Below are 19,162 nucleotides of genomic sequence, written 5' to 3' on the forward strand. Positions count from 1 at the left end.
CCAAAGCAATGATTTGCTTTCCATTTACTTGGTCGTACTCAGTTGCACTTTCCATTTAAGGGGGGGGGGGGAAGTCCACATAGAACACTGTATAGTTCTTTAAAAAGTCAATGCAATTTTTTTTAAATAAACTGCTTTTGTATACTGTGGCCACCTTAAATTATATCCGAAGTGAAATAAGAAAATTAATACTTGATCTTACGGATAAAAAAGTTGGTTTGAGATTTCATCTGGTAGACATTGTTGGGTTGCTGTGGCTTGCTGCTTATATCGCTCTTGTTTGTTGCCTGAGATGTTTTCACATTTGTTGGTTTTAATATTAAGTAATTTAGTAACAGGATGCCTCTCTGCTGAGAGACTGTCTCAGGAAGGAGATGTAAACTGAGGACAAATACTTTGAAGCTTTTAGTCAAAAAGAAGTATTTGTTGGCAGCTGGTACAAGAAGACACTTTGAGGAAAATAATAAGGTTTGCTTGTGGTTTCCTTTTAAATCTAAAAATTAGTTGTCTTTGCCTGTTGGTTCATGTTTTCCCCATTACAAACAGTGGCACCAAATGGTTTGTTTGGGTGAATTAATCAACAGTGGCAAAAATTACTTGTACAGCAATTCTGCAGTGCCAAATGCCAGGGATAGATATATATCAGCTGGGGTGGGGGTGTTCCTCTTAATTGCTACTTACTGTCGTGTCAACATGTCCTCTCTACTGAGTCTCCAAACCTAGGTTGGGTCTTGTACTGTCCTGTGTCTAAATGCTTACACAGAGTGGGACCTTTTGTTTCAAAACCAACAGTTACTTAGTTTGGAAAATGACAATCTGGCTAAAAATCAACCACTTTGGAATGGAAGTATTGTTTAATGGCAGTAGCAGGAACATCAAAAGTTTTCTGTTGGTGTTATATCCAAACCCTCGCCGTGTCTCAGTGGCAGCTCAGACAAGAGGCATCAGTCACTCTTCTTACCCAGAGCGCCGTTATTCATAAAGGTATTTTGCCTTTTGGCACTACTGCTTAGAGAGCAGTTCCCTGCGGGTCCTGAGCAGGTTTTCACCTAAGGATACTTGCCATTAGCCGGTTTCGATGCTCAAGTGTTTTGAGAGGCACTTTTGCTATTCTTTCACCCTGTTTGCACCCTGCACAGCAGCTGTTGGAGCGAAAGAGCCATGCGAGGAGATGGCAGTGTTCCACGTTCCCATCTGAGCCCTGGGGTGTGCTGGCTCCAGACTGTTATCCTGCTCCTGGGTTTGTGGCTGTGCTGCTGGTCGTGTTGGGACAACTAATGCCCGTTTTTTCATACGTTTTGCTTTCTGGCCTGGGAGATGGCAGAGCCACCCAGGCAGCTCTGCTGGCAGAGATGGAGGCGCAGGAGCTAGCTGGGGGAGAGGAAACAGAGGAACGCAGGGAGGATGGGAATAGCTTAAGCTGTCCCTGGATTCTTGTTTTATGATACCATAGTGTAAAACAATACATCTGCATACAGAAATAACCTGAGAGCGAGCTATCTGTTCTGCCAGCAACCGACTGAAGCAAGCTACTACTTTTTACCCTAGACAAGAAATAAGACACCATCTCCCAGTGAAGTTGAAGGGAATTTGGTTTGAATCATCCTATATGCTCTTAAATAGCTTTTCAGGACTCTAGTGTTATTTGATTGTATCACTTCACTTTTTTTTCCTGGAATAATCTGTACTCTGTACAGAACTGTGCCTCTAGTCCAGCTTCATCTCAGACCTGGGAGGAGGACTGGATGAGCTGTAATGGTTTGCATTTGGGTAACATTTAAAGGTTTTAATTGAGACAGGGCCACTTTGTCCTGATTTATATACTGAGATGTGACTTGCTCAAGAGCGTTGCAGAGTTCTTTTACACATTCTGCTCAGCCACAACCTGTCTAACCAGTTCCAATCTATGTTACTGTGATGGATAAGTATTTTTTGCTTTTTCAAAAATTGTTACGTTTTATAAAAAAAGTCTTTGGGGTTGGTGTACTTGAAATTTGCTTTGAGTAGAGTACTTTTTATTGATTTTATAAGGTACATTCACAGCAAGCACTTCGGTAATTAACTGTTACGACGTCTTTGTCTCATAGATGTTAGCAGGAAAGATCCTACAATTTAACAAGGATTAAAATGGTTGAGAGGCGGTAATTCTGAATTCATAGGGCAACAGGCTATGTTAGAAATGAGAAATGTGACTCGGGAGTTACAAGAGCTGTAGAGCTCTCACTTGAATTATTCTTAAGAGGCATAAATATGTATGTAGTCTAGACAGTGCTATTTCTGCACTGGCTGGGTCAGCTGCAAGTAAATGCTAATACAAGAGCTGATTCCAAAACAGAGAGGGGGGGGGAAAAAATAGAAAAAGCCAAAGATGAAGAATATGCTGGAGGCTTCAAATGTTAGTTTGCAGTGTGTTTTGGAAGAGTCATCCAGAGGTCTTTCTACGGGGGAAAAAATGAATATTGAAGTAATCCAGAACTACTTTTTAAATAACATTGTAGTGCATGCCTTTCTTCTCAAATTTTTCCTACCTAACGATCAGATTATCTGTGTATATGTTATAGTTCCGCTATGGGACTTTGGTTGGATTTGGAAATGTAGCCTGTGTCTGAGTGTTAATACACCCCAAATAATTATAAGTTCATTAATTGCTGCTTGAATTAGAATGCTGGAAACGTCTGCACCGTTGCTTGTATTGAAATAATATGATAAAATATAATCTTTTTAAATACAACTCTTGTTTTGTGTGGAAACTTGAAATTTTGAGTACCCAGTTAGTTTATGTCATTCAGTAATAGAATTAATAATTAGTCACATGCTTATGCAATTAGCAGTTCCTATGTGTAGGCCACCAGGTCAGAGCCTGAAAGGCATGCCCGTTTCACTCGGCCGCTAATATTACTTACAGAAAAAAAGAGAAATACCCCTGACATCAGTTGTACCTTCCTAAACTGACTTATTAATAACCCAAAGGATTGTGGAATTGGTGAAGGGGCCATTTTGAATCAAAGCAGAGGGTTGCTCTATGCCATGCATTACTAACTTAGTCCTTTCGCAAAGCCCGCTGAATTCCAACAGTCCTGAAGTCATTCCACAGTCTAGATCCATGATCTTTGTCTGGAGTCGCCGGTAGCTCAGGCCAAACGGTGGCATTTTGCCATTGGTCTGTGTGGAAAACAGTCGGTAGCTGTGGGGAGGGTTTGCGGAGGAATGTGGGATGAGTGGGATTAGAGCGCTTGAAGGCTGCTCCCGCTGCCTCCAGTCCAACAGCGTACGGGCACGTTCTGGCCAGGCTGGTGCTCCAGTACCTGCACCGCACACGCGCGTTGTTCTGCAGCTTTACCTTGTTGAGTTAGAACTAACCTTCTTGTTAGTATACAACTGTGAAAAGGAAAGCTTTAAACATACACTAGGTTTATGTTCATGAATGTTTGTGCTAGCTTTACTTCCTCTCAGCTTTAAAAACACAAGAGAATTAAACTGGTTGTTTGAAAAACTGAAGAAGAAAAAAAAAGAGAAAGCTAAGCTGTAATATTAGCTAATTTTCTTTCAACTGGACTTCTATAAAAACAAAACTTATTGTCACTAACAGTTGTTTGAAATATTTCTGCGATGCCGGCCATTTAAATACAAATTAAAAAAACGCCCCAGGGTTGCATTGAAAGTGAATGAATTACACTGGCAGCTCGTACGAGTATTACTATTACTTCTTTGTAGTGTAGCAGTACCTAGCAATAAAACAAATATTTATACACATACATCAGAGTATATTCTTGGTGACTGTAAGTTTGGCATTTAAGAACCAAATAAGGTGGAGCATAAGGATATGTTTTTGCCTGGCAGCTGCATGTGATTTCTCATCACTGCCCTAAATTCTTTTGTACTTGGCAATATACAAATATTTGGGTCAAAATCATCCATGTCCTGAGAGATTTTGTCTAAGGTATACTACAGAGTTGCAGAGTGAATATCAGTTTTTCAGGGTTTCTTAATTTTTCTTCTGTTTTTATTGTTTGGGTTTTTGCAGCTTTCTTATTAAAGTAATTTAGTAAATCAAAGTTTGAAGATAGTTGACCATTTTTATGAGCCTGCTGTTTGTCAGTGGACTGACAGCTTTACACCCTTACGCGTACAATAATTGCAAATTGTTAACTGGTTTTGTGTACTATAAATCTCTTCTTGTAGACACTTGGCTCTTCTCAAGAATGTTTCCTGTGTCACTCTGGTTTATGCTAAGAATGGGGTTGATAAACAGAAGTTTGAGTATTACATGAAAGGGATTCAGTGGGTTTAAAGCTTTTGGGGTCTTTTCAACCAGACTGGCTCTTTCTCGTGTTGATAGCAACAGGCATGGGGGCATTTCAAGTTAATATTTATTTTCACATAAGCAGAATATTTACAGCAACTGATATTTGTTAATAACCAGACAAATAAAAGCTACTAAGTGGCAAACTTTTGTTGAGGCTGTCTGAAATGTAATGCTTTGTAGAACCACTAAAAGAGGATGTTTTGTGGCAAAGATTTTAACCTATCTACAGCATATGTTTTTATACAAACCTTTGCTTTTCATCTGATGCAGATGTCAAACCTTTTTCTGATGCTCAGTAATAATAATACTACAGTGGTATTTGTGAAAATAAGCACTGTTTTATTTGAGAATGCACTTTACATACCTATCTGCATATGTTTAAGGAAAAGTCTGGTCCTTACGGTGGCTAGAGAAATGAATATTACTGTACTGCATGCAGTAGGGAATTATGCTGTGGATATTGTCATTCATGCACTGATACCAAATCTGGGTGGAACTAAAAAAGGAGCATACCTTTATTCCTGAGTGCAAGTCATGCGAGAAGTTTTATGTTCGTTTTTGCGCAAACACCGATTGCACCTTTGTCACTGGTGTCCAGTAAAGATTACAGTAGAGCTACTACTTTCTTAAGATGTCAAGGTGATAGTACAAGCAGATTTGACAGCTGCTAATTGGCAAAAATCCTCTCTGCTGTTGGACAGTTTGCTCTAAGTGACAAGACTGACCTCTTAAACAGTTGATATCTCTTGGTGAGAAATGAAAACTGGTATTTCAGATGTTCTAGGTGGGTCTGTGGATATATGTGTCTTTACCAGGTAAGGTAAATGTTTGCCCACGTAGAAGCGAATAACTCTTCAGACTCTTTCAGAAGGGCAGTTCTCTAAGCTTTATTTGAGCAAGTCTCTAAATACCTTTCCTATACTTGATATATTAATTGACGCTGTTAACAAGTAAGTAATAACTGAAGTTTATTAGATTATTTTATTCTGTCCTCTTCTGTGTGCCATCCTTCTTGCTTTGAGTTTCTCTCTGCAGATTTTGTAGTACAAAAAAACAGGAGGAGGGATGTACATGGCGATGCCCCACAACAATTGGAAAGACATACTTTGAGTATATTGTCGTTATGATAATCACTGGCTGGCTACAGGAACTGACTCTGGCAAATGACACCAAGGGAAAAATTCTCACACCTGAGGCAGGTACATTGTGTTTATAGGGATAATATACTCAAAGAAGTCCAGTTACTGTACCAATGGGCAGCTGTTCTTTTAATTGTAGAAATTAATGGGTTTTTATTGATTAACAGTAGTTGATTGACTCTTGTCCTTACCTGTGCAGTTTTATCTTCTAGCTGATCCACAGTCAAGATGAAATAACCACAACAGTAAATGATCGACATAAGCTGAATAACTTGTTTAAAAACTTTTTTTAATCATGCTTTTAAAAGAGTAAATCCCTAACATTGAGCTTATTTATATAACCTAGATGGTCTTTGTTGTATCCTACGATTTATTTTTTTTTTAAAGGAATCAGAGTACTTGGGGGGAAAAAACTAACACAGCTTCAGAGCCAAGTCATTAACAAAATTCAGATGCTTTTATTTATATTATGTTTAAAATCTGCTGTCTGGACAAGCTTGATAATGTAAACTGTACAAAAGCAAGTTGGGTCACACTTGATAATCAACTTTTCTGTGGTATTTCAAATCCGAGTTGCTTTGTGCAGTCCTGGACACTTCTACTAAGCCATCAAAAAAGCTTAGTGAAAATTTTGCAGCATCTTCTATACAGAAAAAATATTTAAAGATCTGTAAAGTAACTTGCTTGTCTTGTAACGGAGGAAAACACAAACTTAGCTTAATTCCTCTCCTAAAAATGCCTTTCCTCTAGTCTACTTCAGATTATTGAAAAATTGGCTCACAATTGTTTCTTCCCAAATTGTTGATTATTCATGCTGTTCTGTAATATGGCATCTTTTTTCCTTTTATATTTTTTTATCTCTGTACTGTCCTTGACTGCTTAGCGTCTCTTTTGCTAAATTAGACGTATCTGCTGATTTCCACACATGTTATGTTGTTTATCATCAAGAAGTGTTTCATTATACTTAACGGCAGAGATAGAGTAGGGGTTTCAAAACACAATACAATGAAAACTAGTATGTCAGTAAACTTGTTGAAGTAGAACAGAACTACTGAGCTCTACTGGTTTACTGTGCATTTCCACCAAAAGAAAATGCCCAGGTGCAGTGTTAATGCTGTCCTGCAAAAAGCAAATCAATTAGTATGTCCTGGACTTTTTAATGTAGAAAATTAGGTTATTTAAACTTAAAAAGGCGAAGAGAAAGCCAGAGCTAATTCAGAGGGTATGATTCTTCAGTTTAAGGGTATAGCCAATATCTGATGCAGGAGTAAACAACGGGGAATGTGCTGTCCCTGCGTAGCAGGCGGCAAGCTTATTCTGTGTGTGTTCTTACCCTGGTCACTAAGTCTGGTAGACTTGTTTCCAGGAGGAGGACGGGCTTTTGTGAGCCATGCAACATCCAGGCAGGCAGTTCCAGATGACACATCTGTGGAACGCAACAACACCTGACAGGATGGCACTGCAGTTGATCCGGTAGTAGCAGAAGCATTCTTTGGTTTCTGGACTCCTTTCTAGCCTCTTGCCCATGAACCACTGTGATTTTTGGGTTTGCCAGTGTCTGAGAGAGCGGCACTGATAGGTGAAGATTATTCTGGAACCTAGGGGGAGTGCAAGGTGTCCAGTGGGGAAAGGTGCGGTCTGAAGGCAGAGCGAGCAGACCTGCGAGTCTTTTCAGCTGTTCTGGAGAAGTGTATTCTGATTTCCAATATACCTTTTTACTATAGAAACAAACATGGAATAAAGTACCTTGGTGCCCTTGCTTTTAGAAATATTGGTTTGTAAACGTGCATACATCATTGGTCAGAAGTATAATTTTTCATAAGCTAGTGGAAATTTTTTGCCTCAGTTTTAAAGAGAGATGGTGGAGAGAAGACTCATCTCTTCCCCAGCAAGAAAAAGAAGAAAAAACATCTGCAGCTTCTGTGTCCACTGAGTGTTTATTATGTACCCCTTCCCGTTCTTTCCAAGGTTTCATTTTCATTTAATTCTATTTTTCCCCACATTTTAAAAATGAACCTCTAGTACGTATTTAATTTATTCCCAGTCTGCTGTAATTGAGTTGCAGATAAACATATGGTTACCATATGACAAAGTGATATTGAAAGGAAATGCTTTATAAATAAGAGAGACAACAGTATGTGCACTTGGGCCCGGGTAATGTTGGTTTATCTCTTCTGTAGACATATAGCCTCAATCCAATTATGAAAACATAAATAGTATGGTAAACTAATAATCACATAGTGAATAGTGATGAACTGAATCATCTGCTGTAGAATCGTGGTTGAATCCAGCATGAAAAATACTGTTATGGAAATGTGAAAGAAGGAGAACAAATGGCAATGAAAATAAGAGCAGGAGCCAAAAAGGAGAAGCCGTAATCAACTGAAGGTAAAAAGAAAATAAGAACAAAGCACAGAAACTTCATTGGCAGTTTGCTAATGGTACGCGGGGTTTGGGCTGGCGATGAGTAAGGCTTCCTCCCAGTTGGTTTCGGGTCCTAGTATAGAGCATTGACTTAACCTTAGGAGGTAGTTGTAAGGTTGAATCTTAGCGAAGTGATCTATAACTCGAGTTGTAGATCTTGCTAAAAAATTCAGGTCTGAAACCAGGGGGATGCAGAGCAATTTTCACTCAAGTAACCAGCTGTGCGTGTGCTACTGGAGGAAACCAGGTGTAGCCTGAGCTTGTGGGGAAATCGGGGTAAACTTTTTCTGCAGAGATTTCCCCTGTCCGGGGTGACATTCGTACAGTTATTCCTCAAGTCCAGGTCTGCCCCCAAAATTCTCCTTTCCTCTCTACTGACAAGGAAACATGTATGTTGGTAGGATCACTTGGTTTTACAGTTTTGAAGGAAGGGAGCTGAGCAGTGTGTGATGTGACTGCCACATCGACAAAACTACTTTTTCATTGTGCGCTTCTTTTTGTAAACTTATTCTTTGGTTCTAATCACACTTGTAGTTTTGTGTAATTTGTGTAACACAGATTACCAGCAGGACTGTTTCACTTGAGTAAAATGTTTACTTAGATGGGAAGATGGAAGATGTGTTTATTCTGAGACATAATTACGTGTGGTGAAGTTTCACAAATCCATTTTGCAAATGCAGTGTTTTTACACTGTGTAATTTAGTTGAAGGGAAAAGTGCATTATCTTTTCTTGGTTTCAGTTCCTTTAATTGCCCAAAATTAAAAACTTCATGGTGACTTTTGAGATCCTTTATGCTTTGAACTTTGTGTGCCGTTCTTTGAATGCTTGAAGATATTATGATTCTAGCCCTTGCAAACCATTTTAGGCAGTTTTCAGTGTAGACATTGAAAAAAATATACAGCATGCCGGAATACATTTATAAAAGGTTTCTCTCTTATAATTCTATAATTCATACTTTATTGTTTAAAAACAGGTTTTGTCAAAGTTTTTCTCATGCAGTAGTAGATACAAGAGCTTATTTTTGTAGCTATAATTTATTACGTATCCTAGTTGCTTCAAATAGATATTTATGCTTATCCAAAAATAAAAACGTGCGGCCGTCTTCCTAAGGATATGATAACAATCTGATGAAAGTTGACCTCTGATGTGCTAATAATGTTTGTAGTTTTAGGCTTTAACTGCGACTCAGATAAACACACTGTTGGTTTCCTGGAAACTCTAATTTAAATCATTGACGGTAGGTTACAACATCGTTATCTTTCAGGCACAGACCAAACTGTCTTTGTTTGTCTTCACAAGGCCATGTGAAGTGGTGAAGCAGAAGCTAACAGTGCGCCCTGCTTGAGCATCCTGCCACTAGAACATGTTGTTTCGGTCACAGAACTTTGGTGCTGAACCTTCAGCAATACCTGTTTCTTAGCGTGGATATTTGGCTTTAGTCCTGAAAAAAAAAAATAAAATCTGGTCAAGCAGGGCTGTGTTGATGTTAGGGTTCCTCATGTTTCTATGTCTGTCACTCAAGTCTGAATCTCATTATGACCAAATGGCCAACCGCAAAATAGTATTCAAGCACACACAGCCCTCCCCAAAACATCAGTGGTGTTAATCCAACAGATATGGGACTCAGCCATACTTTTTCTTTAAGCCAAGTAGAACAATGGATAGAATTTATACAGCATTATTAGTTTTTTAAACATCTTTAACGTTTTAAGTATGAATGGATCTCTGCATGAGAAGAGGCAATAAATGGAGATTTGCACCTTGTGGAATTACTGTAAAGTTGTACTAGAGTGCAGAAGGTGGAGTTGATCAAGTGGGTTTTGTGCATTGCTGTCTACCATTTGAGATATACAGGAATATTTTGTGTTACGTTAAGTGTTTCTTATGTTCCATGTGTTTTAGGGAGGTTAGAATGAGAGACTTTTTCCTTGAACCCAGGTATTCAAATTCTGTGTAGAATGCTACCTCAGCAATTATGTTTTGTATTTCTTACTCTATTTGCACAGTTTTGTGGTGCTTAGGGACGTGGTTTAGTGGTGGACTTGGCAGTGTTAGGTTTATGGTTGGATTTTAAAGGTCTTTTCCAACCTAAATGATTCTATGAAGATCTATCACAAACTCATATGATGGACAGAGACAGATCAAGCAAGGAGTGGGGCACTGATTTCCAAGGTATGCTAGTATGAGATACTACCATAACTGAGATGCTGATAACCTTCCTTGCTTAGAAACTGAAATTAAAAAAAAAAAAAATGATATCCCAGTTCTGTATTGCTCTGAGTTAGAGAACAGCCACAGCATTGCTTCAAATATCAGTAGACAATAATGGTGTAACTGCATAAATTGCTTTCTAAATGTTCCTCTATTGCTGTAGCAGAATTAATTAAAAAAAAACACCTTACAAAAATAGTTTTAAACTGTGAATCATACATGTACATACACATAGTAAATGGCTGTACAAGGGAAAACCAGCGGATTGAGGATTTGCTGCATCTTCTAATTCTTGCTTACATAGCTTAAAGCAAAAGTCGAGGTGTAAAAGCTGAAGTGTAGTGTAATCGATACGCTGTGTACCAAATACAGGTTTCAGATAATACAGAATTCGTTTCCACAGAATGATACCAAAGAGAATGTGAAATGGCATATGAAGAACGCTTTATTTTTCAACCAAAAAAATCTGTGGCATGGGATAAAGTGTTTTTTCCTTCAAAATCTAAATGTTTAAGCCTTGCAAATAGCTCCAAAAGACCTTTGTTTCCAGGATTGAGCTGCTGAAGAAACAAAGATTTAAACATGTCAGCCTGTAAGGTAAACATATTCAGTTGGATTCTGAGATCTATCACATGAAAGTAAATTCTAAGTAGTTTTCTCAAAGTTAGTTATATTGCTTTCTCTAGTCATTGTTTTTTCAATATTTTACGGGTCTGTATTTTACCTGTGCAACTGATGCTTCTGAAAAAGGAAATCCATTCAGTTTACATTTGCATGAGTTTACATATACAAGAACAAATCTTGGTAGACAAAGCTAGTCAATTTAACAGTGATTTAGTAATTTATGTTGATGTTCGGTGGTTATTTAATGGACTGGTGTTTGTTTATTTGGCCAGATTTAAAGCAGTGGAGGGTGTTTGGTTTGCCCATAGTTGACGTTGTCTTTATAACACTGGAGCCATTTAAGTAAGGGTGGCAGTCATAACACTGGATTTCTTTGTTAAAAACAAAAAACAAAACAAAAAACTTAACATTCGTGTTCCTCCTAATTGTCTAATGCTTCCTGTTTGGTGGATACTAAAGAAATCCCTAAGGAGGGGCTCTTTCTGTAGGTGTCTTCCCTTTGTGGACCATTTGTCTTTCTGACTCGGTAATTTCAGTGCATCAGTTCATCAGACTGAAAGCAGTTTACTGAATGTTGTGATATGGCGCTTTCCATAGTCATATTTCAGACCTTTCAGGCTTTGAGCATATTAATGACACTGTGAGTGTTTACAGTATCATATTAAAAATTTGCAAACACTGCCATTGTACAGCAAAAGCTTTCACATAAAGAACATCAACTTAAGTATGTGACAAACTCGCAGCATCTGCAGGCAATGGGTTTCTTGTCTCTTTGTGTATTCTAAAGGTTCCAGACTTTTCCTGTGGCTTTTTAGCTCAAACGAAGTCTCAAATAAATATGCAACTTGGAGACAAAAGCCTCCTCAAAACCGTGACTATCTAATACATCTTCCTCCAGCTACATGACATGGTTCTTTCATGCTTGTATTCACATTTTGAGTGTACAGCGCTGCTCTTGCCCAGTCAAGCAGCGGAGAGGAAGGAAAGAACAAGACCTAGGATGCCTTTCTTTCTAGATACAGTGCTACTCATTTCGCAATTGCATTGTCTTGGCAGGCTGTTTTGTCTTCTCTGTTGAAGTCTGAGAGGTGCATGTTGGTACCAGGAAAGTTACATTTCTTGGAGAAATTTTTCATTGTCTTAGGCCTTGCCACCGTGCTTTAAAAATACGTGAAAGTATAAATCCTTTTTAGATATTCGTGTTGGTGACAGCTGTCTTGCAGGATAAAATATTTCCGTTAACTGAAAGACGTTAACAAATGCATTGTCCAGTATCTAAAAATGAAACTCATCAAAGCAACTTAAATTACATTTCTAGAAAGATAATTGATTGCAAACATATATACGATATTCGGTTTATGACGAATTAACATAGTTGGTGACTTGAGGATAACAGTTCTTGGTGCAGTTAGCACCAAGTATTTTAGCAATGTGCATTAAGGACAGACAAATTGTAAGACCAGATCTCATAAATGGAGCTGTAGTTACCTGGGCTGGCAGGAGGCTTAAGAAAAGTAGAAATACTAATTTCCAAAAATGTAATTGCTGCACTTACTTTCATTTTGTAGCTTGGGGATTGCCGTTTTTAAGTATCTGTAGGACTTGGTCATGGTAATAGTAAAAGTCTTCCTTCTGTTATTATCTGAGTTAGGCTACTGTGATTTAAGTCAGGCTGCTGCTGAAGCCAGAGAATGAGGCTGTGGGAGAGCGCAGAATTCCGACCATCTCAGGGCTGTGCACTGGGATTCCTCCCCGCTCGGTGGCTGCTTGAGGGATTGACCGCAGTGTTTGCAGTGGGCAGCAGACTGGTGGGGAGAGGGTTTGATTGTTTAATGCTTCTGGAATTTAATCATGTCCTTACTGGTATTCTACAGTATCTAGAATTTTCATCATTTTTGCAAATAATTTGTATTTGAATTACTGAAGTAACGTTGATAGTGTTATTTAAGGCCTTGATGCTACCACCATGTGTATGGCTTCAGTGAATGAGAATGCAGCCTTAGCTGGGCAAAGCGTACCTACAAATCACCCCGAATCAGAGCCTTAATGGAGCATCTTTGGTACGTTTAGAAGTAGCTTACACCTACGGAGGGTCTCAAAGTAGCATGACTTGCTTAGCACTCTTCGTACACAGTCCTTCTTACAGAATGCCAAGTTCAAAATTAGTAGTAAGTGTGAACTATTGTTCCACCTAAGAGCAGAGTAGCATATCTTCTTGGTGAGTGGGTTAGAAGCAAATTTGTCTGCATTTATTATAGCTTCTGCCTTGCCCATTTTCTTTTCCATTCGTAGTCATGGCTCTTAGGCTGAATAACTTAAAACGTTTTCCTTAGAAGAGTTTTAGTATGCAGAAAATTGCAATGCAGTTTTAAACAGCTGAAGAATAATATATTTTGTTTAAAAATACATACTACAAGTACATTCTCTTGGATGGCTCTGTGTGTATGTGTAAAATCTGTCATGGGAGAAAGGGAAGACTGTGTATTCCATCACGATGGTCATCCCTTTGTGATTTGAGACTGTTTTAGACAAAAGTTCCCATAAGGTTCCCTGCTTGGACTCCTGAAGGAGCTGGAAAAACGATTTCCGTCCAGAAGTAATAATAGCATGGGCTTTTGGTTTTGATCATGAACTGACATTTAAAAGTCATCTGAGGAAAGATATTTCTTGATTAAAGTCAGGTTTTGCTTAATGCAGTGGTAGCTGATCTTTCCCATCTGGTACCCCACTACTTGGTGTGCTATCTTGCAGTTGCCTGGCGTCCCGTTTAAGAGATCCCATAGGAGTTACTGACTTCCCCAAGGGACCTTTCAGTGGATCGGGTCGTTCCGTTACCCGGCTTATTGCTCGGCTTTTCTTTTCCCCGGGGAAAAGTTGGAAAAGTTGCACAGCAGAGAATATGAGGTGATTATCCAGTACCCACAAAGCGTTTCTGGAACTGTCGTTCTGTCAGGACTTTTGCAACTTGTGCATACTGTGTGCCTGGTTTTTCATTTACGTGCCAGATCCCCGCGTTTTACCTGTGGGATACAAACGTTACGTTTTACATGTGGAATATGAAAAGTAGATTGTGTGACGGCATTTCCTGGGGTTTATTCCCTAAACTGTCAGTGTTTAACAGGCAGCCATCCATCCTTGCATGCGTCTGGGCGCGGTGCTGCTGCGTACCACTGTTAGGACTTCAGTTTTAGCGTGTATTCCGCCTGGAGACAGACGTAGGTATTTGAGTTTTTGGCTTTTGGGGTGCTTTCTGAATTGCTAAGATATGATCTTTCCTGCTAAAAAGCTGGATTCTATCCCAAATCCTGTGAATTTCACACAAGATCAGATTCTCACGGCATTCAGATTGATTGCCAAAACCCCAGTGTTTATTGAAGGCACAGAATAATCGTTCGCAGTGTGCAGAACTCGGCAACACACTGCCTCCCAGGTACAAGAAAGGTTTTAAATGACAGAAAATCATACATTTCGAGATTTTCTTGAGTTACCTCTGGTTTCTGTACAGCATAAACCACCACCCACTAGCTGGGGGTCAATCTTTTGATTATGGCAGCTACACAGGAACTCCCAAACAAGCCATGGGTGCACTTTCCAGCTGTTTGAAAATCGGAACTTTTACCTAGTTCCTCTGATCTATTTTCTCTGGTGATTCCCAAAGGTCTCAGTACGGGTGGATGAAGATAAAACGTGACTCAGGGTTTAGCTATGGTATACTTGGGGTCTCTTGTGAAAAAGGAACTTGACAGTTGAGTTCACCAGATAAAAGCTAATCCTAAATTTCTAGTGTTTGCAACCTAGAGCTAAAGAGATCGCTAGGTTCTCCGAGACCTATGATACCAGACAAAGGAAGGCGCATAATTAATATCAAAAGATGTGGGTTATTGGAAGGAAAGCCTTTAAAAAACTTGTTTTAGTTTGTCATCAGAGGAGCGTGATTCCACAGGGAACAAAGCTGAAAAAAGATGAGTGTTCTGCTAGGCGAGTGACCTTAGCTCAGCCATGCTTACACGCTGTAACTACTGTGCGCTTTGTTGTCCCTGATGGGTCTTTGTTCCCAGGATAGATCGCAGGCTTTATCCCCATGGTAAATACAGTGCTAGATACTTTGTAGAAATTAAAACTGGCAAATTCCATGTGTTGTATGTCATTTGGCATTCTGCACAACCCCCTTGAGTTTGTCATAAATTCCTAAACCAGAGCAAAGTCACATCTGGTAGCAATTTCAGTCTGCCAGATGAGGCGTGATCCTATAAAACCCAACTCATTTTCTCCAGTGCTTTTCGGAGACGAGCTCTCCTGCCCCTTTTCCGTAAGACAGACCGCTTGCCCTGCGAGCGCTGTACAGTGATTCAGGCTGACAGACTTTTCACACTTTATAAACTGCAAGTTTTGGAACACAGCTCTCTGTCCAGTACATGAGACAGTACAAGCAAGTAACAGTGTTGATGTCTTCACAGTAACAGGCTGCGCCTGGATTCTGCTTTGGCGTGCAGTAGCACATCCCTGCAGGATGCGGTAACCCTGTTCTTGCTCAGTACGTTGATATCTATGCGTCTCCTCATACACTGAGTAATCTGTCACCTTACGTACTGCCTAACTTCCGAAGAATCCATACACAGCCACTGTTCTGCTTTTCTTTCGCAGGCCTTTAAAATAGTTATAGCAACAGTTCTGAGTCTTGGGTAATTCAGGATAGACACGTTCGAGACTGTAAAATATTAGATGCATTAACAAAGTAATGGAAGGATGATTGTTCTTTGCACATTGAAGTAATTGAAAATAGCTCTGATCCCCAGTAACACGGAAGTTTAATAGTAGTCCAGTTTTGTGTTTTATCATGTTTCTATTGTCCCATTGTATTTTGATACTAGTGGTTATTTTGGCATCTCACTGCCTGTACTGCTTTATGCTTTCAAAGCACTGTATAGAGCTTGGTGACCCAGTTTTTCCGAAGGAGTATCAAAACAAGAGTGTAGTAGTGAGGTTATGTAAATCACAGAGGGGGGGTTGGTGAAATGGTGATAATGTGTTATTAAGTCAAATTAACAGAACTTTATTAAAAATTATTCTTCCAAGGTTTCCTAGGTCTTGCCCAAGGACTTCTAAGGCCTGTTTGTACAGCCCATGGTACTGTATTCTCCTCTGAGGTGACCAAATGTCAATATCTCTTGATAACCAAACAAAAAGCCAACAAAACCCCCACAAAAAAACCTCCAAACCATCAAAACTTAAAAAATTCCGTGTCAGAATTTTAAACAGTTGGTATTGTTACTCTTAATTATTACAAATGCAAGCTAATAAAATCCATTGCAACTGGAAAGCACCAGCTAGAAACCACCTTGTCTACTATGATTTTTGTGACCTAATTTATACCCTTTTGTACCTGTTTATTCACAGACCAAATATCCTGACATAGTGACCCTGCCGGAAGGACTGCTGGGAGATTATATTAGTCTGAGGAACCCCAAACTTTCTGGGTAAGCCAATAAATACATTTCTTGATTTATGCAGATAAAGAATTGTGAAACGCGTAGTGACAATCTATAGGTAATCAGTCTGCTCAAACACTGGCACTCTTCACTTCATAAGGCCTCTAAACATGGAGATTAGATGATGTGTGTTACATTTTAGGGCCATTACTACACATTAAAAACATGAGGAGAAAAACCCCAAAAAAGTTTTTGAAAGTCAGAAAAAAAGTCAGCGCGACAGTGTGAGCCACTGCCGACTGTCCTCTCGCTGGGAGAAAGCAGCACTTTCCACGCCAGGGCCTGAACGAAGGCGCCGGTCCCTTCTCGCAGACTGTCAGTTACAGCTCATACTTCTTCCGTGGTAGGAGGTACCACGCTCACACCTCGCAGCAGCAGAGCACAGCTCTTGTTGTTAAAGAAGGGAAAGAAAATTCAGTTGCCATGTTACTAAAAGCAACTGTAGCTACGTTTTCCCGTTGTTTTAGAAGGAAATCAGGTGAAGGAGGGGATGATTGCACTGCTGTTTGTTATTGTTACTCCACCACAAGTGCTGGAGTTGTTCAGGCTCCCTGCTGGACATGTTCTGTCTGGTCTGGGATTTTAAATAGAGAAAAAAAATCATTGAAGTTGCATGTAAGACAATATAATTTTCACTGTCAAGAACTCTGTAAGGGCCAAAAAAAGTAACGATTTTGTGAGGGATCAGACCATTCCCTTTTCCCATTACATCTTCGCTGTAACATGCATTAATTTATATGGAAACAACTGGAAATAAAGCGTAGCTCTCTCCATCATATGTGTTTATGGCACTAGCAAATAAACCATAATAGATAGTGCTGTCTTGGTTTAGCCAAATCTGCCATTTAAAACTAAATTGTCTAACTGTGGGTTGCTGACATGAATTGTTGTTCGACCATCACAGTTAGAAAATAAACTGCTTTTATTTCAGTTTCTCTTCACATTGACAGATGCCAAGTTCCGTTACACATTCCCTCTCACCCAAATCATTACATATAAGAATTTAAAATCATTTCAGTGGGTTGGTAGAGAATAAACTTGCATATTAATTCGTTTGCTAAATCCCAGAACAAGCTGTGCAGTAATTCTCAAAGGACTTTCAACAATGAAGTGGCAAAAGGCTGACAAAGTGTATTTAAAGGAAACTTTTATAGTCATGATTGTTCAAGCATCACTGAGAAAGGGAACTTGCTCCTTGCAATGACGTGTTATGGTGCAGATCAGCTTTGGATGAGGAAAGCTCTACTTTTAATAAGGAATTCTCCCAACAGCAGGGATTGGAGGGGAATACAAAAAGCAGCAAAGCAGCTGGGAAGTTGTAAAGCAGCAAAATGGTATGAATATTCTTCTAGAGGAACCCCTGTGTGCTGGAGTAGAAAAGCTCACCCTGCAGAAGCCAACTGCTCAATTGTTCACTTCGTATGGTGGAGCCACCTTGTCCTGCTGCAAAAGCTGGAAACAATAATTAGCCTTGCAAAAACAACAGAATCACTCTTGAAGGGGTAATGATGGTTGAGTGGTGTTTGTTTTTTCACATTAAAAGCAAACAGCTGCAGGCCTTGCAGGTATTTATCCCTGTGCATTATTCTGAAAAGGCCACGAACAATATGAGGGCAGACCTTATTCCAAAGCCAGGACATCATTAGTCACACAAACACTCCTCCTGCAACGATTTCCCCGTTTTCATGCTGTATCCAGCACAATTCCTGATTCCCGGCTGCAGATGGTATGTAAGGGGTGGGGAAGAGGGAAATGCTATCCCATTTTCTTTCCTATCTTACTTTTTACCTCTGCTCCACGGAAACCTACCATTTGTGAGAGACAAAGACAAGAAGCAGGGGGAAAAATCCTTATGGTTGAAAACTAGGATGTACCTGGAAATGACGCAATAACCTCTCTTTGGCAATAGATTACCAGTGCCCCTTGGGTCCAAAACTTGAGTATTTCTCATTCTCAGAGACAGGGAAGTTGCATTACCTGAGGTGAATTTTGTGTAAGAGCATAATGAGTGTGAACTGCCCAAATACTGTTCTTTCTGCTTTGAAGACACCTTAAAGACAGCCACCTAGTTAACACTTCACTATCTTTTCTGTGCACGTGACACAGGTTTGAATTAATGATTGTTTGGAAGATACACATAGATGGAGAAGGGAGAACTACACCTGTTCTGGACCTTCTGACGAAAGTACCGGAGCAAGGTAACGTCACTCACTCCCGAGGGCCCTTCTGAGCTTTCCAGTAGAACACTTGTCCCCTTTTTTGGCCAACATCTCTTTACAGGAAACGGAAATAAATACATCTTTCAGAGCCCAATCAGGCACACAAATCCCAATTTAGCAAGCGGCAAAGCTTCACCTCCTGTATAGTTTATAAGGGCTTACAAGAAACAACCATCTTCCTCTTCTAGACAGCAGGGAGCCCGTTTTATCCGAAAACGCACTGCTGACAGCTGCTTTCAGTCATCATGCAACTGTGTGAAAATAACGTTCGTTGGTATGTTTTTCTTGCAGTCTTAGAGCAGAAGATGGCAGCCACTGAAAACGCCCCCTCCCGCTTCCGAAGTCTGCTGCTTCTGTTTGGCATCGAGGCAGCTATCGAGAATCTGATCAAAGTGGTTGGCTTGGAGATATGAATAGCAGCATGACTTACGACAGGTAGCAATTTCAAAAGTAGTTTTAATTAAGATATTGTGTTACACAGTCTATAATTTTATTGAATATAAACATTAAGTTATTTTCCATTTAGAAACCATACTCATAAAACATGCTATCTGTACAATTATGGCACGTTATATATAAATTGTCATGACATGAAAATAAATACAGCCATTTAAATACAAAAATGCCAAATAAAATAGTTACATGTACAGAGTGATTTCATTATAAATTTATCTTTCTGAATCATTAATGTACCAGAGTGGTTTACCTTCTTAACATTTTCTAGACACCTGGAAAGTGTTAAAAGATCA

At 39.5% G+C, this 19,162-nt stretch overlaps 1 protein-coding gene across 1 annotated transcript in view; it reads left to right on the forward strand.

The window, feature by feature from the left end:
• CENPP (centromere protein P) overlaps positions 1 to 18,826 on the forward strand; it is a 141,244-nt gene extending 122,418 nt beyond the window's left edge. Inside the window, exons 6-8 of the mRNA XM_009881266.1 lie at positions 16,103 to 16,182; positions 18,301 to 18,392; positions 18,705 to 18,826. Of these exons, the coding sequence (XP_009879568.1) occupies positions 16,103 to 16,182; positions 18,301 to 18,392; positions 18,705 to 18,826 (294 nt within the window). The remainder of the gene's footprint in view (positions 1 to 16,102; positions 16,183 to 18,300; positions 18,393 to 18,704) is intronic.
• Positions 18,827 to 19,162: the final 336 nt, after the last annotated feature.

Source organism: Charadrius vociferus, unplaced genomic scaffold, assembly GCF_000708025.1.
Source record: "Charadrius vociferus isolate BGI_N301 unplaced genomic scaffold, ASM70802v2 scaffold550, whole genome shotgun sequence".
Classification (NCBI taxonomy): Eukaryota; Metazoa; Chordata; class Aves; order Charadriiformes; family Charadriidae; genus Charadrius; species Charadrius vociferus.